The sequence below is a fragment of the Panthera onca genome, chromosome D4 (assembly GCF_046562875.1).
Source record: "Panthera onca isolate mPanOnc1 chromosome D4, mPanOnc1 haplotype 2, whole genome shotgun sequence".
In the NCBI taxonomy this organism is placed as follows: Eukaryota; Metazoa; Chordata; class Mammalia; order Carnivora; family Felidae; genus Panthera; species Panthera onca.
In genome coordinates, this window is record NC_138351.1 from 87507241 (window position 1) to 87524647 (window position 17407).

A 17407-nucleotide genomic window follows, 5' to 3' on the forward strand; every position below is an offset into this window, starting at 1 on the left:
AAGTCCATGCCAGCGGGGCTCACGTGGGAAAGCTTTCTGGGAGTGAGGCGACATGGGGAGAGTTTTGCTTTGGTGGACGTAGGTAGCGGACAGGCCGTCTGGGTTTTCTTCGGATACTTAGCGATAGGACCCTTTGCTGGCCGTACTACGATTTTTCCCCTCCAAACGCCCTTCAGAGCGCTCCGCGCCCGGAAAGGCGTGCGGCTTCCACCCGGCCCTGCTCGCGGGTGCCCGCTGCCATGGCGACCCTGCTGCGAGCTGCCCTGCGCCCTCTCCGCCCGCCCCCCGGGCACCGGGGGCCGGCTGCAGGTAAGTGGCAGAGGCGAGAGGGAGGCCTGGGGCGCCCGGCTCCTCTGACCGCGGCGCTTTTTTCTTTTTTCTTTTTTCTTTTTTTTTTTATGCCTGTAGACGTGCTGCTCCGAGGCGCGCGCCATGGCGCCGGCCAGCTCTACCCTGAGCACATCCCCACCTCCCCGCTGCAGAAGGTTCTGCTGGCCGCGGGCTCGGCCGGAATGGCCCTCTACAACCCGTACCGCCACGGTAAGGCTGCCCGCGCACGCCCTTGCCTGGGAAGCCTGGGCAGGTGCCGACCTCTCTCTACCCGTCTCCTAGGGGGTAACTGGAGAATAAACTAGGCCGGGGTACCCAAACCTGGCTGCAGCCCATCATCACCCGCAAGGTTCACAAAAATGTAGATTCCCGGGTCCCACCCTGACCTCAGTCTGGACCGGCCAAGCCTGGGGAAGGGAAGGGAAGGGAGGGGAGAGAAGGGCCTGCGTTTTTAAATAAACTACTTCCCGGAAGATTCAGTTATCCAGCCACATTGAGAACCTCTCCACTAAATAGATGATTTGTTTGTTATAATAACATGCGTCAAATTGTAACAGCCCACTAAAAATTAAACTTTATGAGGTCAGAGACCATGACTGCCTTATTCCACTGTATCAGCAGCATTTTTTAAGTCATCTGTATGCCTAACATGGGACTCGAACTCACGACCCAGAGATCAAGAATCATACCTCAACGGGCTGAGCCACCCAGGCACCCCTCAGCAGTATTTTAGATTGTGCCTTGACATAACAAATGCCCAGTGTTTGCTGGATTTAAACATATTGGGGTTCTACAGTACATTTATCCTCCCTCTCAGGATTCTAAGTATTCTGGAAAGTACTATTACTCCTACTAATAAAAATGATAATGCTGGGGCACCCGGGTGGCTCAGTCGGTTGAGTGTCTGACTTCGGCTCAGGTGGTGATCTCACGGTCCGTGAGTTTGAGCCCCGCGTCGGGCTCTGTACTGATGGCTCAGAGCCTGGAGCCTGCTTCAGATTCTGTGTCTCCCTCTCTCTGCCCCTCCCCCCTCATGCTCTGTCTCTCTCTCTCTCTCTCTGTCAAAACTAAACATGAAAAAAAATTTTTTTTTTAAATGATGATGCTAACTGCTCACCGAGCTTTTATTCTGGTCGTTCACTGCAGTAAGTGTTCTATGTACACGGTGTTCTTGATTTTTCACATTAACCCTATGAGAAAGGTATTTTCCACATTTCATAAATTAGGACCCTGAGGCTTGGAAGCAGTTTGCACAAGTTAACCTAAATAGTGAGATTGCAGCTGAACCCAAACCTAGCACTCTGATGCCAAATCTTGCACCTATCAATGGAGGCATGGTATTCTGTTGTAATAATGGGTGTAAAAGTGATTTGTAAACTCTTTAGAGCACTGTGCTAACCAGAGCCTTCTCAACCCATTAGATTAGTAACAATGGTAATAATTATAGGTACATGTATTTTGCACTTACTGTGTGCAAGGAGATTTGCTAAATATTTAACAAATCCTTGTACCTAAGAGATAGATTGTATTTCAGTTTATCCTGTAGGAGACAGGCTCAGATCAGGTCTGGTAACTTACCTAAGATCATGTCCTACATTTGTCCCCATTTCTTTTCTTTTAGACATGGTCGCGGTTCTAGGGGAGACCACAGGACTTCATGCCCTGAAGGTCCTCAGGGACCAAATGAAGAGGGATCCAGAGGGTGCCCAGATCCTACGGTAGGTCCGAACTCTGCTTGGGGGATTGAGGAAATTCTCTGGGGATCCTGATCTCTCTGAGGTCACATTGTGTTCCTCTGGGGAGCTCTTCTTGATGCACTGGCCATGGATGTCTGCCCAGGCTGGGCACTGCCCAACTCCATGGGCGCCATTCACATAACACTGTGATGACCCGTGGGTAGTGCAGTGTAGTGGCCTCAGCCCAGTTCCAGCCACAGAGCCCTCTGCCTTCCCTAAGCTCTCCTAACAGGCTAGCTATAACCCCCCAGCCCTGCAGTGCCCTTTGTGAGTACCCTGATTACATCTGAGACATGCCCCCGAGATTGTGCCCCTATAAGCAGAGACTGTGGCCTTAGCTTCTCATAATCTCCTCGGCACCTGCCATCGTCCTGCAGTAGGATTTGTGGCCCCATTATTGCTCTCTGCCCTTTCACTTCTCACACCCTTGCTCTAACTGGATCTCTCACCTGCCTTTGCTGATGCGCTTCTAATACCTAAGTCCTGCCTTCTGCCTTGCAGGGAGCGTCCGCGGCTCTTACTGTCCACCCTTGACCTGGACAAGCTCCGTAGTCTGCCTGAGGGCTCACTTGGCCAAGAGTATCTCCATTTCCTAGATGTGAATGTGAGTTTCCAGCTTCTGTGCATTTGACAGTCACCAGGAAGGGCAGAGAAGGGCATGGGAGTGACATCCTGAGGAAGAAGGAGTCCTGAGTGGCCACCACGGGCAGGTGTGCTTTTTGTCCCTTGTGCCAAGGCTTTGTCATTTTCTATGGGACAGGCAAATGGGCCAGGAACTCCAAGGGATAATACTGGCCAGTATTTAGTAGTGTCTTACTAAAACAAAACAAAACCAAACTCTCTTATTGAATGTCAGGTGCCAGGCTCATACCTGGTCTTGCTGAACCCTCCCAGCAGCCTTGTCAGGTATGTCCTATTATTATCCCCTTTAATAGATGAAGAAACTGAGACTCAGAGCACTTAAGCAACTTGATGATTTCATACAGCCAGTATAAATGGAGGCAGTATTCATACTTAGATCACACCTTTTTTTTTTTTTTTTTTTTTAACATTTTAAGTAATCTCTACACCCATCGTGGGGCTCAAACTCACAACCCTGAGATCAAAAGTCACATGCTCTACCAACTGAACCATCCAGGCATTCCCAGATCATGCTCTCAACTGCTGTACTATGTCCCCCCAGTTCTAGAGATAGGGTATGACAAGTTGTGACACTCTCTGCCCCAGGCAAGGAGGAAAGGAGCTGGTGGGGAGAGTCCCAGCTACTGAGGAACTCACTCATTTGTTCAGAATCTGCCCTGTGCCATCCATGGTTACGGGTGCTGGAGATATAATGGTGAACTAAACAAAGTCCTGCTCTTGAGATACTAATATTCTGGTTTGGAGAAGAAAACAGTAAAGCAATAAGAGAAAAAAATTTGTGTAAAAATTCAGGTCAAATAGTTATTGACTACTTAGAATGTCCAATACCGTTCTCAGTAGTTGAGACACAGAGAGCGAAACTGGCAAAGAGCCTGCTGTTGTGGAGCTTCCATTCTCGCAGATGGTGAGAACAACAGTCAGCATGATGGAGGACGACAAGGCGGGGTCGGAGGCCCATGTCTGATGGGGAGGTCACAGGAGGCCCCTCTGAGGAGACTCAGAAGAGGAGGAGGAGCAGAGGGCCTGGCAAGTGCAAGGCCCTGTGTATTTCAGAACAGGAAAACTGACCAAGGCGGCCACATAGGAGTCAGGGGGGCAGCCAGCGGGTGACAGGTCAGACCCTGCCAGCCATGGGAAGAAGTCTGTATTTTATAATGGGAGCAATGGGAAGACATGGAGGGTTTCAACTAGGGTAGTAACATGACCTGATTTGTTGTTTTTTTTTTAATGTTTATCTTGAGAGCACGAGAGAGAGTGGGGGAGGGGTGGAGAGAGAGGGAGAGAGAGAATCCCGTGTGGGGCTCGATCCCACAAACCGTGAGATCACAACCTGAGCCGAAACCAAGAGACTAACTAATGCTCAACCAACTGAGCCATCTAGGTGCCCCATGGCCTGATTTATAAAAGGGCCTTAGGATATAGCTGGGCCACCTTCCCTGTCTCAACCCCTCCCTCCCAAAATACACACATCCCATCAAAGCACCTCTGTCAAAGGGCCCTCCAGGTTGCTCTAGAACTAGGCTTCTGAACCTTGGCACTACGGACTTTTGGGCCCACTTAATGCTTTGTAGGGGCTGCCCTGTGCATTCGAGGATGTTTAACAGCCTCCCTGGCCTCTACGCGTAGATGGCAGTAGCACCCCATTAAGTTATGACAACCACCAATGTCTCCAGACGTTGCAAATATCCCCTGGTGGGCAGTTGAGAACCTACTACTCTAGAAGATCGTTGTCCCTGAGAAAATAATCTGCTCCCTATACTCTCCTGACACTTGCCCCTGCCCCATTTTCTACCATCTGCTCAGATTTCACCAGGAAGCAAGTTCTTTCATCAGTGGGAAACCCACCAGGGTAGCCTTCCCCAAGTGCCACCCAGGGAGGGACTGCCTTTCATCTTGTTGCTGTGGAGGGGATGGGACTGCCAGGGCCTCCCTGGGCACCTTGCCCAGTCTCAGCCCTAGTTGTGATAACAGCCCTAGAGATTGTGACACTTGTAGAGCACTGACACCAGCAGCCCACGGAATGAGAAGGAATACCTTTGTCCCAGCAGAGATTTATATCAAAGTTCAAGGTGAGGCCACCCTCCCTGAGGCTGACATTGGTAGAGGGTTTGGTCATCTTGTGGTGTCAAGATTTTGAGCATGGGCTCTGGAGTTAAGAGTAGCCTAAGTTAGGATCATACCTCTCTTCCCAGCTTTATGGCCCTGAGCAAATCATTTGACCTCTCTGAACCTCATATCACTTATCTAAGGTAAGGGAACCTAATGTCTAGCTGCCAGGGCACTCAACATGGTTTATAAATAATGGATGTTAAGGCTACTGGCTTTGGAATCCAACAGACTGTTCCAGCCACTTGATTAGCTGTGTAATCTTCGGGAAGTTACTTAACTTCTCTGAGCCCTTTTCTTATCTGTCTCTGAGGCTCATAATATCTACCACCAGATGATCATGAGGGTGCAGTGTGATGATATATGTAAAGGACTTCATACAGTGCTGACACATAGTAGATACTTGATAAATATAGTTGTTGTCACCGTGATCGCCTTCAGCTTCACACGGCATGTAGAAGAAATTAGGAGGGGGACCTGGGTGGCTCAGTTGGTTAAGTATCCAACTTCAGCTCAGGTCATGATCTTGCAGCTTGTGAGTTCAGGCCCCACACTGGGCTCACTGCTGTCAGCGCAGAGCCCGCTTCGGATCCTGTCCCTCTCTCTGCCCCTCTTCCTCTTGCACTCTAAAAAATAAGTAAAACATTTAAAAAAAGAAGAAGAAGTGGGGCACCTGGGTGGTTCAGTCAGTTAAGCGGCTGACTTCGGCTCAGGCCGTGATCTCATGGTTCGTGAGTTCAAGCCCCGTGTCAGGGCTGTGCTGACAGCTCAGAGCCTGGAGCCTGCTTTGGATTCTGTGTCTCCCTCTCTCTCTGCCCTACCCCTGCTTCAGCTCTCTCAAAAATGAATAAACATTAAAAAAAAAAAAAAATTTTTTTTTTTTTTAAAAAGAAGAAGAGATTAGGACCCGGGACCCAATGAGGTCACAGATGCGGACCAAGGCCACTCAGCCAGCAACCCCAAAAGCAACGAAGACATCAAATCCTTTGGCCCCTGGACAGGCTGACACCATGCTTTGAGGACAGGAACACCACACTGTTCCCGTTCTGCATGGGTGCTGCTGAGGACTGAGCAGGTGGGTGGGTAAGAAGAGGACAGTTGTCATCCCTTCCTGGGGTCAGAAAATTGCCGGGAGCTGGCCTTTTACTCACGTATTCGTGAGACGTTTATTCACCCAGGCCCTGGCGATACAACAGTGAGCAAATCAGCTGGTAGCCCCTCTGCAGCCGAAAGGCTGCTGCCGCACCGTTCACAGACAGAGACCGCAAGCCAATAGGAAGCTTAATTTATTTATTTTTTTTATGTTTATTTATTTTTGAGACAGAGAGAGACAGAGCATGAATGGGGGAGGGGCAGAGAGAGAGGGAGACACAGAATCGGAAGCAGGCTCCGGGCTCTGAGCCATCAGCCCAGAGCCCAACGCGGGGCTCGAACCCACGGACGCGAGATCGTGACCTGAGCTGAAGTCGGACGCCCAACCGACTGAGCCACCCAGGCGCCCCCAGTAGGAGGCTTTAAAACTTGCTGTTAGCCACTTCAGTAAAAGCAGAAAGAAACAAGTGGAATTAACTTTAATAGCATATTACTGTATGTTTAACCTAATGGACCCAAAGTATTATCATTTCAGCATGTAATCAATATTTCTAAATTACTGAGATTTTACATTGCTCTCTTCATGCCAAGTCTTCAAAACTCAGTGTGTATTTTATACACACTACGGCACATTTCAAGGCTTGGTGGCCACATGTGGTAAGTGGCTGCTGTACTGGAAAGTCCAGGTCTAGAAGAAGGGCAGACTCACTACGTCACAATACAAGATACAGGATGCTGCAAGAGACCATAACATGGACCTGATCGGTCAAAGGTCATAGACAGCCTCCCTGCAGCAGGAACACGTAAGGCAAGTCATAAAGGACAGATAGAAATTGTCAAGGTGAAACTGAGGGTTTCGGGGGAGAGTACCCTAGGCTGGGAGCAGCTTATGTGAAGGATCAGGGCCAGGACACCTGGCTGGTTCAGTCAGCAGAGTGTGCAACTCTTGATCTCAGGGTTGTAAATTCAAGCCCCGTGTTGGGTACAGAGATTACTTGAAAAAATAAAACCTTTTTTTTAAAAAAAGGATCAGGGGTCTTGGAAGCTTCTTCTTTTCCTGTTTTATTTTAATTGTGGTTTAAGCCTAACATAAGGTGAAATAACATGAGAGTTGCTATCTCAGGGGAGCCTGGCTGGCTCAGTCAGAAGAACATGTGATTCTTGATCTCAGGGTCAGGAGTTCGGGCCCCATGTTGGGGGTAGAGTTTACTTAAAAAAACAAAACAAAACAAAACAAAAAAAAACAGGCACCTGGGTGGCTCAGTTAGTTGAGCTTCCAAGTTCGGCTCAGGTCATGATATCACGGTCTGTGAGTTTGAGCCCCGTGTCGGTCTCTGTGCTGACAGCTCAGAGCCTGGAGCCTGCTTCGGATTCTGTGTCTCCCTCTCTCTCTGACCCTCCCCCGTTCATGCTCTGTTTCTCTGTGTCTCAAAAATAAAACATTAAAAAAAAAAAAAAAAAAAAGTTGTCATCTTAACCATTTCTAAGTGGAGAGTTAGTAGTGTTAAATATATTCGCGTTGTTGTGAAGCCAACCTCCAGGACTTTTACCTGGAACTCTATCCGCTTAAACAACTACCACTTCCTCCTACCCCATGGAGCTTCTTTGCCATAAATTCCAACAGGCTGAGACATTCTGTGTGAGTTGGGGTAGGCCATGGGGGTGTCAGTGCCACTATATCCCCTGCCTGCAGACTCCCCTGTTGGCAGGTATGGACAGAAACTGTCCTCAGAGGGAGCGCCTGGGTGGCTCAGTCGGTTAAGCATCTAACTTCGGCTCAGGTCATGATCTCACAGTTCGTGAGTTCGAGCCCCTATGCTGACAGCTCAGAGCCTGGAGTCTCTTTTAGATTCTCTGTCTCCCTCTCTCTCCCTGCCCCTTCCTGGCTCGCACTCTCAAAAGTAAATAAACGTTTAAAAAAAAAAATTTTTTTTTTTTTTTTTAAGAAAAGAAACAGTCCTCAGAGATTTTTGGTGGGTATGAATTTGGTGGGAGTGGTTCACAGTCAAAGAGAGGTTGGCCAGTTAGGCCTTGGGGACAGTTGGGAAGAGATACAGGGGAGGCTCATTGTTGTCAGAGGGTCTCCCCAGACACCCGAGCACCCACCCGATTCGTGGACGATGAGGAACTAGCATATGTGATCCAACGGTACCGGGAGGTACACGACATGCTCCACACCCTGCTGGGGATGCCCACCAACATGCTGGGTGAGTGCTCCCCCCCAGTTGCCTTGAGAGTGGCGGTGGGCGGGGTGGGGTGGAGTGAGGTGGGAGGTTCCAGCCAGCCTGGCCACCTGGGTCTGTCACCCACCAGTTAGCCAGCTCAGTGCCTCGTTTTCCTGCTTTCTGAACATCTTGGGTGTGTGTCTGAACCACTGCCTGTACGATTCCTAAGCTGACCCGGGCTCCCTGCTCTGAAACCCTCTGCAACTCCCTGAGGCCTGGAGGAACCACCCTGGACTTCTCACCCCGGCTTTTAGAGTCCTCTGCACACTGACCCCAAGCTTCCTTTCCAGCCCTTATCTTCTTCTGCTCTTCCCCAGGCCCTTTCCTGCACCCAAGCCAAGTGCTCCAAAGCCCAGTGGGAACCAGGACTGGGCACAGCTAACCTGGTAGAGATTAAAGGGGAGCCAGGGCTTTGCTCCGCCACGAGCACCATGGCCTCTCCTCCTGGGCCCTTCTCACCTCCCACCCCATCCCTCGCCCTGCCCCCCAGGGGAGATCGTGGTGAAGTGGTTTGAGGCTGTCCAGACCGGCCTGCCCATGTGCATCCTGGGTGCTCTCTTTGGACCGATCCGACTCCATACCCAGTAAGTTCTCAAGTGGCAAGGGGTTGGGGGAGAACTCAGAGGAGCCACAGCTCCAGGAAATGGGACAAGCCTATCACTTTCCTGGACAGCCCCAGAGTTCTCTAGGAAGCCAGGGTAGAAGGAATGGGGCAAAAAGGTGAAACCGGTCTGGGATAGGGTCTCCAAGGCAACGAATGAAGTTTGGATGTTTCACAGGACTCTAGGGGCTTTGGGGCCAGGCCTCAGTGTTGGGTCAGAGCAATGGACTTGCGAGGGTGGGGCTGGTGGGAAGGAGTGGCAAATCCAGGGTTAGTTTCCGGAGTTAGGTAGCCCCTGATTTAAATCTGGGCTTCAGCATACTCAAAATATGTAGCCTTGGGCACAAGATTTTGCCTCACTGAGTTTCTGTTTCCTCATCTGCTAATGAAAATAATAACTACCTTCTTTTCAAGGTGTTTGTGAGGATTAACTGAGAAAATGTGCATCAGCTTCTGGGCACATAGTGTGCCTGGCCCTGGGGATCTTATGTCTTCTTTTTCCTCTGCTGCCCCACAGGGGCCTGCAGGTGCTGGTTTCGGAGTTGATCCCGTGGGCAGTTCAGAATGGGCGCAGAGCCCCATGTGTCTTCAACCTGTACTACGAGCGGCGCTGGGAGCAGCCCCTGAGGGCTCTACGGGAGGAGCTGGGCATCACAGACCCCCCGATGCTTGTCAGGGCCCTGGCCTAGGCCCTGAGGTACTGCCCACCCTCAACCCCTGGGGGCAGAAGACTCTTTTGCCATACCTTTGTTCCTTTTCTTTGAACACTGACCCTTGGGCATCATTTGTCATAATTTGTTACAACCACTGCTGAGTGGCTTGAGGGCCACCCAGGAGGGAGCCAGGAGTTGCCCAAAGAGAACCATGTGTGAGTGGGAATCAGTCATCCAGGCTGGTGGGGGCGGGATGTCTCAGTTCCACTGCCCCTGTTCTGGACTGCTCTTTGCCATCCAGGGTTTTTTGAGGGCCAGGCTGGATTTCCTCCAGCAGTGAGGGCTATACCCAGGTACAAAGGCCTGAAAAGGAGCAGGTGAGTCTGCTGTCTGAATAAAGCCTGCCATCAGGCCAACTATCTACCTCTTCCTCTAGCAGCCTTGGGCCTTTGAGCACCAAGGGCAGACATTCCCTTCAGCCTGAACTTCAGCTACTTGTCCTGTTTCCTTTGGTCTAAAGTCAGACAGACTGGGACTCAAATTCCCAATTCCTCCATCATTTTCCGGCAGAGGAACTTGGCCTCCCTGTCAGCCCATTTCATCATCAGTAAAAGGGGAATGAAAACAGCACCCACTTCCTAGGGTCACTGTGGGGATTTCGTGAGGTGACACTCAGAAGAGGGCTTCAGAGAAAGGGCCCCGGGGACAGAAGGCAATTATCCTCATTGTGATCACAGGTGAGGAGGCAGCTCTGAGGCTGCTGATTCATTTTGGAATGGCACCCAGACATTTTCCCTGGGTCAGGGCCAAGGAGTTGGGGACAGGCAGGTTGAAAGAATCACCGGAAGAGTGAGTGACCCTGTCTTGGGTTTTAGAACGAGAAACACTGAGAGTTTTGGGGAGCCAGCTCCCCTTTGTGTGGATAGGACAACCAAGCCCAGAGATGGGCAAGGAATTGCCCGAAATAACTAGAACACAGGCCACGTGTCCTCCTTGGTTGGGTTTCCTATGCCTCAGTTTCCCTAGGTAATAAGGGTTACAGTTGTTTTTTTTTTTAACATTTATTTATTTTTGAGACACAGAGAGACAGAGCATGAACAGGGAGGGTCAGAGAGAGGGAGACACAGAATCTGAAACAGGCTCCAGGCTCTGAGCGGTCAGCACAGAGTCCAACGCGGGGCTCGAACTCACAGCCCTCACAGACCGTGAGATCGTGACCTGAGCTGAAGTCGGCCGCTTAACCGACTGAGCCACCCAGGCGCCCCAAGGGTTACAGTTTATTTACAGCTGTACTCTGTGCGTTAGCAACTGAGATGCATTATTGCACTAATGCCTCCCAACAACCCAAAGACAAAAGCCATACTATTGCTTGCATTTTACTAATGAGGCAGTAGCAGAGCTGGGTCTGGAACCACGGGCCTCTCCAAAACCGGCCCCACATTGCCACACCAGCGCCTCAGCCTTCCTTGTGCGACTGAGTCCCAGTCCAGGGCTCCCGCTGATAGAGCTGGGAGGCTGGAGGCCTACCTCGGAACAGTGGCCTTTTCCAAGAGGGAAGCCTTGTCCTGAGCTCTTTGAATTTCTGCAGAAAGTGGAGAGGATTAGGGTGAGCTTTCTATATCTAATCCTTCTTTGCAGCGTAGGCCATCTTTCCAGGCCCAGCATGTTTCCATGGCTTTCCAGGGTCCAGGCACCCCTTACCCCCAGGTCAGTAAAAGTCAACAGTGCCAAGTTAGGGGGAGAAAGCCCTGACTCGCAGATGGCCTTCTCTGCCCAGCTGGGGAGTTCACCTGCTCCAGCCTCCTGGTGCCTGAATGGCCCTGGGCCTTTGCAGCATTCAAGAGATGGGCACTGGCTGTCACAATTAGCTGGGAATGAAGTCTGGTCTCCAGATCTTAGGGTGGCACCAACTCACGATTGGAAATAAGTTATACACTGGCAACAGCTACCACTTACTGAGTTCTTACCACAGCCCATAAGGCTCTGCCAACTTCTACCTAGAAACTTCCACTCTTCATCTCAATAAACTATGTTGGCCTTCTCTTTGTTGTTGTTTGTTTTGTTTTTTTTAAGTTTATTTATTTTGAGAGACAGTGGTAGCAGGGGAGGGGCGGGGGGGTGGGGAGGACACAGAATCTGAAACGGGCTGTGTGCTGACAGCCCGACGTGGGACTCAAACTCAGGAACCATGCGATCACGACCTGAGCCGAAGTCGGACACCTAACCGACTGAGCCACCCAGGCACCCCTTCTTCCTACCTTTGGGAATAGCATCCTGTCCCCTAGTCATTACATGGCCAACTACTTGTCATTCACATTTGTGCTCAAATGTCACCTCTTCAGAGAGGCCTTCCCTGACCACCCATTTAAAGAGGTTCCCTCCCCCTTGCCACACTATGTCACCTTTTCTTCCCAGCACTTAACCACTCTGAAAAGATGTCATTTTTTAACATGTGGGGTTTCGTTTGTTTGTTTGTTTTGGTTTTTTTTGTTTTTTTTTTTTTTTTTTTGAGAGCAAGGGAGGGGCAGAGAGAAGGAGGAGGGACAGAGGATCCAAAGTGGGCTCTGTGCTGACAGCAGCAAGCCCCATGCGGGGCTTGAACTCACAAACTGTGAGATCATGACCTGAGCCAAAGTTGGACAGTTAACCAACTGAGTCACCCAGGGGCCCCTTATTTGTTCATTTATTTACAAGTTCTCTGTCTGTGCCATGGGAGCAGGGACCTTGTTCTTTCCCTTCACCACTGGGAACAGTGCTTGGCACATGGTAAGGGCTTGCTGCTTCATAGTGGAAAGCATGGATGCTAAGCCCTGCATGTGCAAAACTACATTCGGTCCCCACAACCACCTCACTTCACAGTGAAGACCATGGGTCTCAGGTCCAGGGAGCGTCCTCAAGTCACACATCTGGGCTGTGACGGAACTTGTTTTGCAGCAGACAGGTCTTGAGTCCCCTTCTGGCAGCTCAGGGAAAGCTCCCTTTCCCTCTGCCTGATAAAAAGCCATATGTAGCTGGCTTCAGAGCCATGTTTGGGGGCACAGGCTCTGAGGACAGACAGACATGGCCCTGCCACTGACCAGCACTGCACCCTTGCAGTAGCCCGTCACCCCTTTGAGCCTCTGGCTCCCTACCTGTAAAACGGGGAGAGCATACACCCATCCCACAACAGGGCCATTATGCATGTGTAGTGTTAGCACATAGTAAACATTTAGGAAATGGAAGCGGTCATGTCCCAGGAAGATCCCTCAAGACCTCTGAAGTCACCACATACACAACGAAGCCAGAGGCATTTACTCTGCACACACCCAGAGTGGGCGGACTTACGTAGTCCAAAGGTCCTGATGCCAAATGCAACCAAGCATCTACAAGGTGAGCATCCGCTGTGTGCCGGGGCCAAACCACTGTAGTCCCCTCCGGACCTTTAATGCCTTCAAGTCCTAACTCTTACCTGAAAAGTCTGGAAGTTTAAGTGCCGATGTTCGTTCTCTAACGCAGGGCAGACAGGGGCCATGTCAGTGGAAAGGAGCCCACTGTGAGGTCAGCCTAAACTCAGCCTGTCCCACAAATAACGGCACCCAGCTCCTACCCTCCTAACCCTCAATGGCTCTTTACTGCCCCCAAGATAAACTCCTCAGCCCAGCACACAAAGGCCTTCCAATCACATTTCCCACCACAAGGTCCTCCCCTGTCCATGTGTCCCGATGCACAAGCCCCCTGGTCTCCAGCTATTTCACAAATGCCTTCTGAGTGTTGGCCAAACGCTGGGGGTCCTGCAATGATTGAAATAGCTGCATCCGCCCACCCTCTTGGGAGTTGAGCGGTTACAGCAGCTAAGGGCCTCCAACATGCCCGCCCTATGCTGAGAGCTTGACGGGCGCCATTTCCTTGAGTCCTTACCCACCCCTAGGAGGCAGGGACCATGATGACTGTATTCCCATTTTATAAATGAGGACACTGAGGGGGCACCTGGCTGGCTCAGTCCGTAGAGGATGGGACTCTTGATCTCAGGGTTGTACGTTTGAGCCCCATGTTGGGTGTAGAGATTGTTTAAAAATAAAATCTAAAGGGGCGCCGGGGTGGCTCAGTTGGTTAGGCATCTGACTTCGGCTCAGGTCATGATCTCGTGGTTTGTGAGTTCAAACCCCGTGTCAGGCTCTGTGCTGGCAGCTCAGAACCCAGAACCTGCTTGGGATTCTGTGTCTCCCTCTCTCTGCCTCTTCTCCAGATCACACACACACACACACACTCTCTCTCTCTCTCTCTCTCTCTCAAAGATAAATAAACATTAAAAAATTTTTTTTACTAAAATCTAAAAAAGAAAATGAGACACCGAGGCTCCGTGAGAAGAGGTGATTTGCCCAATGCCTCACAGGTGGGACTGGGAGTGTAACCCAGGTGTATCTGACTGAAAAGCAAAGAAGACAAGTCATAATAATGTGTGGTGGGTGTTGACAGAGGTATGGTGAGCAGTTGGTGAGGGGCAACCTATTTAGTGATCTAATCTCCACCTGCTGGTGTATCCGACTAGACTGTCAGCAACTTGAAGACGGGCTGTCTCGTTCCCTCTATGTCCCCTTGCATCTCCCCCATAGGCCAGGCCCAGGGTCTGGTGGAGTACTGCCTTGGCCTCACCATTGTGAGCAGGCAAGGGGGAGGAGAACAAGGGAGCTGGTCACCACTGCCATCTTGCAAACTCTCATTTGCCCACATTGTATATGACCTCAGCAAATGATGTGGACACGATCGTGTTTACACCCCTGGATCCTGTGTGGATCAGATCAGAGCCTCCAATTCACTCTCGCTGTCATTCATTCAACAAACATTTATCGGGCTTCTGTTATTTCCTAAGCCCTGCAGATATAATCAGAGATAATCTACATGTCTAGATTTTACATGAGCTTTGTGGTCAGTGAGCTTGTAAATTACAATAATAAATACGTCAAACACAGACTCAAATTCTGGGAAGTGAGCACCAGCAGCGTGTCCTCATTTTTATATATAAAAAGTGGAGGGGCACCTGGGTGGCTCGGCAGGCTGAGCGTCCGACTTCAGCTCAGGTCATGATCTCATAGGTTGTGAGTTCGAGCCCCGCATCAGGCTCTGCCCTGGCAGCTCAGAGCCTGGAGCCTGCTTCCGATTCTGTGTCTCCCTCTCTCTCTGCCCCTCCTCCGCTCCTGCCCTATCTCTCAAAGATACACATTAAAAAAAAAGAAGTGGAGGGGTGCCTGGCTGGTTCAGTTCAGTGGAGCATGTGACGACTCTTGATCTCAGGGCTGTGGGCTCGAGCCCCATGTAGGGTGTAGGGATTACTTTAAAAAACTATTTTATTTGGGAATGCAAACTGGTGCAGCCGCTGAGGAAAACAGTATGGAAGTTCCCCAAAAAGTTAAAAATAGAACTACCCTAGGATCTAGCAGTTGTACTACTGGGTGTTTGCCTACCTAAAGAATAAGAAAACACACCAATTCTAAAGGGATACATGCACCCCTATGTTAATAGCAGCATTATTTCCAATAGCCAAAATACAGAAGCAGCCCAGTGTCTATCTATTGATGAACAAATCAGGACAATGTGGTTTATATATATATACAATGGAATGTTGTTCAACTATAAAAAACGATGAAATCTTGCCATTTGCAATGACATGGGTAGAGTTAGTGAGTATAATGCTAAGTGAAGTTATTCAGCCAGAGAAAGACAAGTGCCGTATGATTTCATGTGGAATTTAAGAAATAAAACATGGGGTGCCTGGGTGGCTCAGTCAGTTAAGCGTCCGACTTCAGCTCAGGTCACGATCTCGCGGTCCGTGAGTTCGAGCCCCGCGTCGGGCTCTGGGCTGATGGCTCGGAGCCTGGAGCCTGCTTCCGATTCTGTGTCTCCCTCTCTCTCTGCCCCTCCCCCGTTCATGCTCTGTCTCTCTCTGTCTCAAAAATAAATAAACGTTAAAAAAATTTTTTTTTTAAAAAGAAATAAAACATGAGCAAAGGGGAAAAAAAGAGAGAGGCAAGGCAAGAAACAGACTCTTAACTATGGAGATCAAACTGAAGGTCACCAGAGGGGAGGGTGGTGGGGGGATGGATTAAGTAAGTGATGGGGATTAAGGAGGGCACTTGTGATGAGCACCAGGTGCTGTATGGAAGTGTTGGGTCACTACATTGTACACCTGAAACCAATAGAATACTATATGTTAACTAACTGGAATGAAAACAATAACTTAAAAATAATAATAAATAAAAATTTAAAAACAAAAAAAACTTTTATTTGCTTGTTTGTCTTTGAGAGAGAGAAAGAGAGCACGAGCAGGTAAGGGGCAGAGAGCGAGGGAGATAGAGGATCCCAAGCAGGCCTCACACTGTCAGCACAGAGCCTGACATGGGACTCCATCTCGTGAACCTTGAGATCATGACCGAAGCCAAAATCAAGAGCGAGATGCTTGGGACACCTGGGTGGTGTCTGACTTCGGCTCGGGTCATGATCTCATGACTCGTGTGTTCGGCCCCACATCGGGCTCTGTGTTGACAGCTCAGAGCTTGGAGGATGCTTCAGATTCTGTGTTCCCTCTCTCTCTGCCCCTCCCCTGCTTGCAATGTCTCTCTCTCTCTCTCTCTCAAAAAGAAATAAACACTAAAAAAATTTTTTTAAAAACATTGGGACACTTAACCGACTGAGCCACCCAGGTGCCTGCCAAAAATAAAATCTTTTTTTTTTTTTTTTAAGGTTTATTAACTTTGAGAGAGAGAGCAGGGGAGGGGAAGAAAGAATCCCAAGCAGGCTCTGCATTGTCTGCAAGGAGCCTGATGCAGGGCTTGATCTCACGAACTCATGGCTTGAGCGGAAGCCAATAGCTGGATGCTTAACTGACTGAGCCACCCAGGAGCCACATAAAATCTGAAAAGAAAGAAAAAGAAAGAAAGGAAGGAAGGAAGGAAGGAAGAAAGAAATGGAGACTTTGAACAAACACTCGGCTGAGAAGCTGACCCATGTCTGTTGGATGCCAATGCCCATCACCACTGCACCACACTGCCTCCCACGACGGAGCCGGAGCTTTAATTTACCTAAGTCCCCCCAAAAGGATGCACTCTATACTCTGGAATAAATAGGTCCAAGTAATTATTAGACCAAAACTTCATTTCATTTTTGAGCCCTCTGACTAGACCCTGAAAATTGCCCATCCCCCCCTTTAAGGACTTCTTCCCGGACTAAGGAATTAGTGGATGTATTTCAGGATAAGAAGTAATTGTGGACGCCCAACATGTTTGATTATCAAGGAATCAAGTTTTCAGAAGTCTCAGTGCCACACAGGGCTGGGAAGCTGGTCAGTGACCCAGGACCCAGCAGGTGGCATGACAAATGTACTCATAGGCTTAGAAGTTAGCTGATTTGCTGCAGGGTCCAGAGAGGTCCGAGGCCAAAGTTACGTACAGGTCTTCAGATCCGTGCCCTTTGTACCACAAGGTGTGTCAAACTGCTTACAACACACCACGGCTAGAAAGGATTCCTAGGCAGAAATCCTGACGTCACATTTATTGCCATCCCAGAAGCAGAGGTTCCAGCCTCTGGTCTGCAGATCTTCTGAAACTTGTGAAGGTATTGAAGGCCGTAAAATATCCACATGAAAGTGAGGGAGGAGGGATCAAAATTCGACTCTGGTGGGACTCGAACCCACAACCTTTGAATCACCACACCAAGGCTCGGCTAGAAGTCCAATGCGCTATCCATTGCGCCACAGAGCCGGCTACCGAAGCCTCCCCCGGCTCACCTCTCAGCCTAAGCCGCCCTTTTAGCGTTCTTCTAGGTGCGGCTTTGGCCTCTCCGGAACCCTGCTCGTGTCTGCGCGCGGACTCTGGATCCTCCGCCCACGATGCTGGCGGGGGTGTTCCCCCCACTTCCGAACGCCCTGGACTGGGGGCGCAGGACCCACTCCCAGCCCGCGGGTCTCCTCCCGTCCCGGGGGTCTCCGCGGCGGGGCCGGGCAGGGCGGCGCGGACTACAACTCCCAGCGTGCCGCGCGGGGTGCCGCCC

At 50.1% G+C, this 17407-nt stretch overlaps 1 protein-coding gene and 1 non-coding gene across 2 annotated transcripts; one reads left to right on the top strand and one right to left on the bottom strand.

Annotated features, from left to right (window-relative positions):
* Positions 1 to 7: 7 nt before the first annotated feature.
* On the top strand, positions 8 to 11428 carry COQ4 (coenzyme Q4). The gene is made up of 8 exons (XM_060608482.3): positions 8 to 309; positions 409 to 540; positions 1952 to 2048; positions 2568 to 2670; positions 7984 to 8113; positions 8622 to 8715; positions 9250 to 10411; positions 10644 to 11428. The coding sequence occupies exons 1-7, from the start codon at positions 240 to 242 to the stop codon at positions 9419 to 9421; spliced, it is 798 nt and encodes a 265-aa protein (XP_060464465.2). The 5' UTR covers positions 8 to 239; the 3' UTR covers positions 9422 to 10411; positions 10644 to 11428.
* Positions 11429 to 17026: 5598 nt separating this feature from the next.
* Positions 17027 to 17118, bottom strand: TRNAR-UCU (transfer RNA arginine (anticodon UCU)). Its single transcript is given in 2 exon segments — positions 17027 to 17062; positions 17082 to 17118. It is a non-coding gene; the product is annotated as a tRNA-Arg (tRNA).
* Positions 17119 to 17407: the final 289 nt, after the last annotated feature.

Excerpts from the sequence above, each read along its gene's own strand:
- COQ4 (XM_060608482.3), top strand. The coding sequence starts at position 240 with ATGGCGACCCTGCTGCGAGCTGCCCTGCGCCCTCTCCGCCCGCCCCCC. Across the intron at positions 541-1,951 it reads CTACAACCCGTACCGCCACG|ACATGGTCGCGGTTCTAGGG; the intron begins GTAAGGCTGCCC and ends CTTTTCTTTTAG. Across the intron at positions 8,716-9,249 it reads CCGATCCGACTCCATACCCA|GGGCCTGCAGGTGCTGGTTT; the intron begins GTAAGTTCTCAA and ends GCTGCCCCACAG.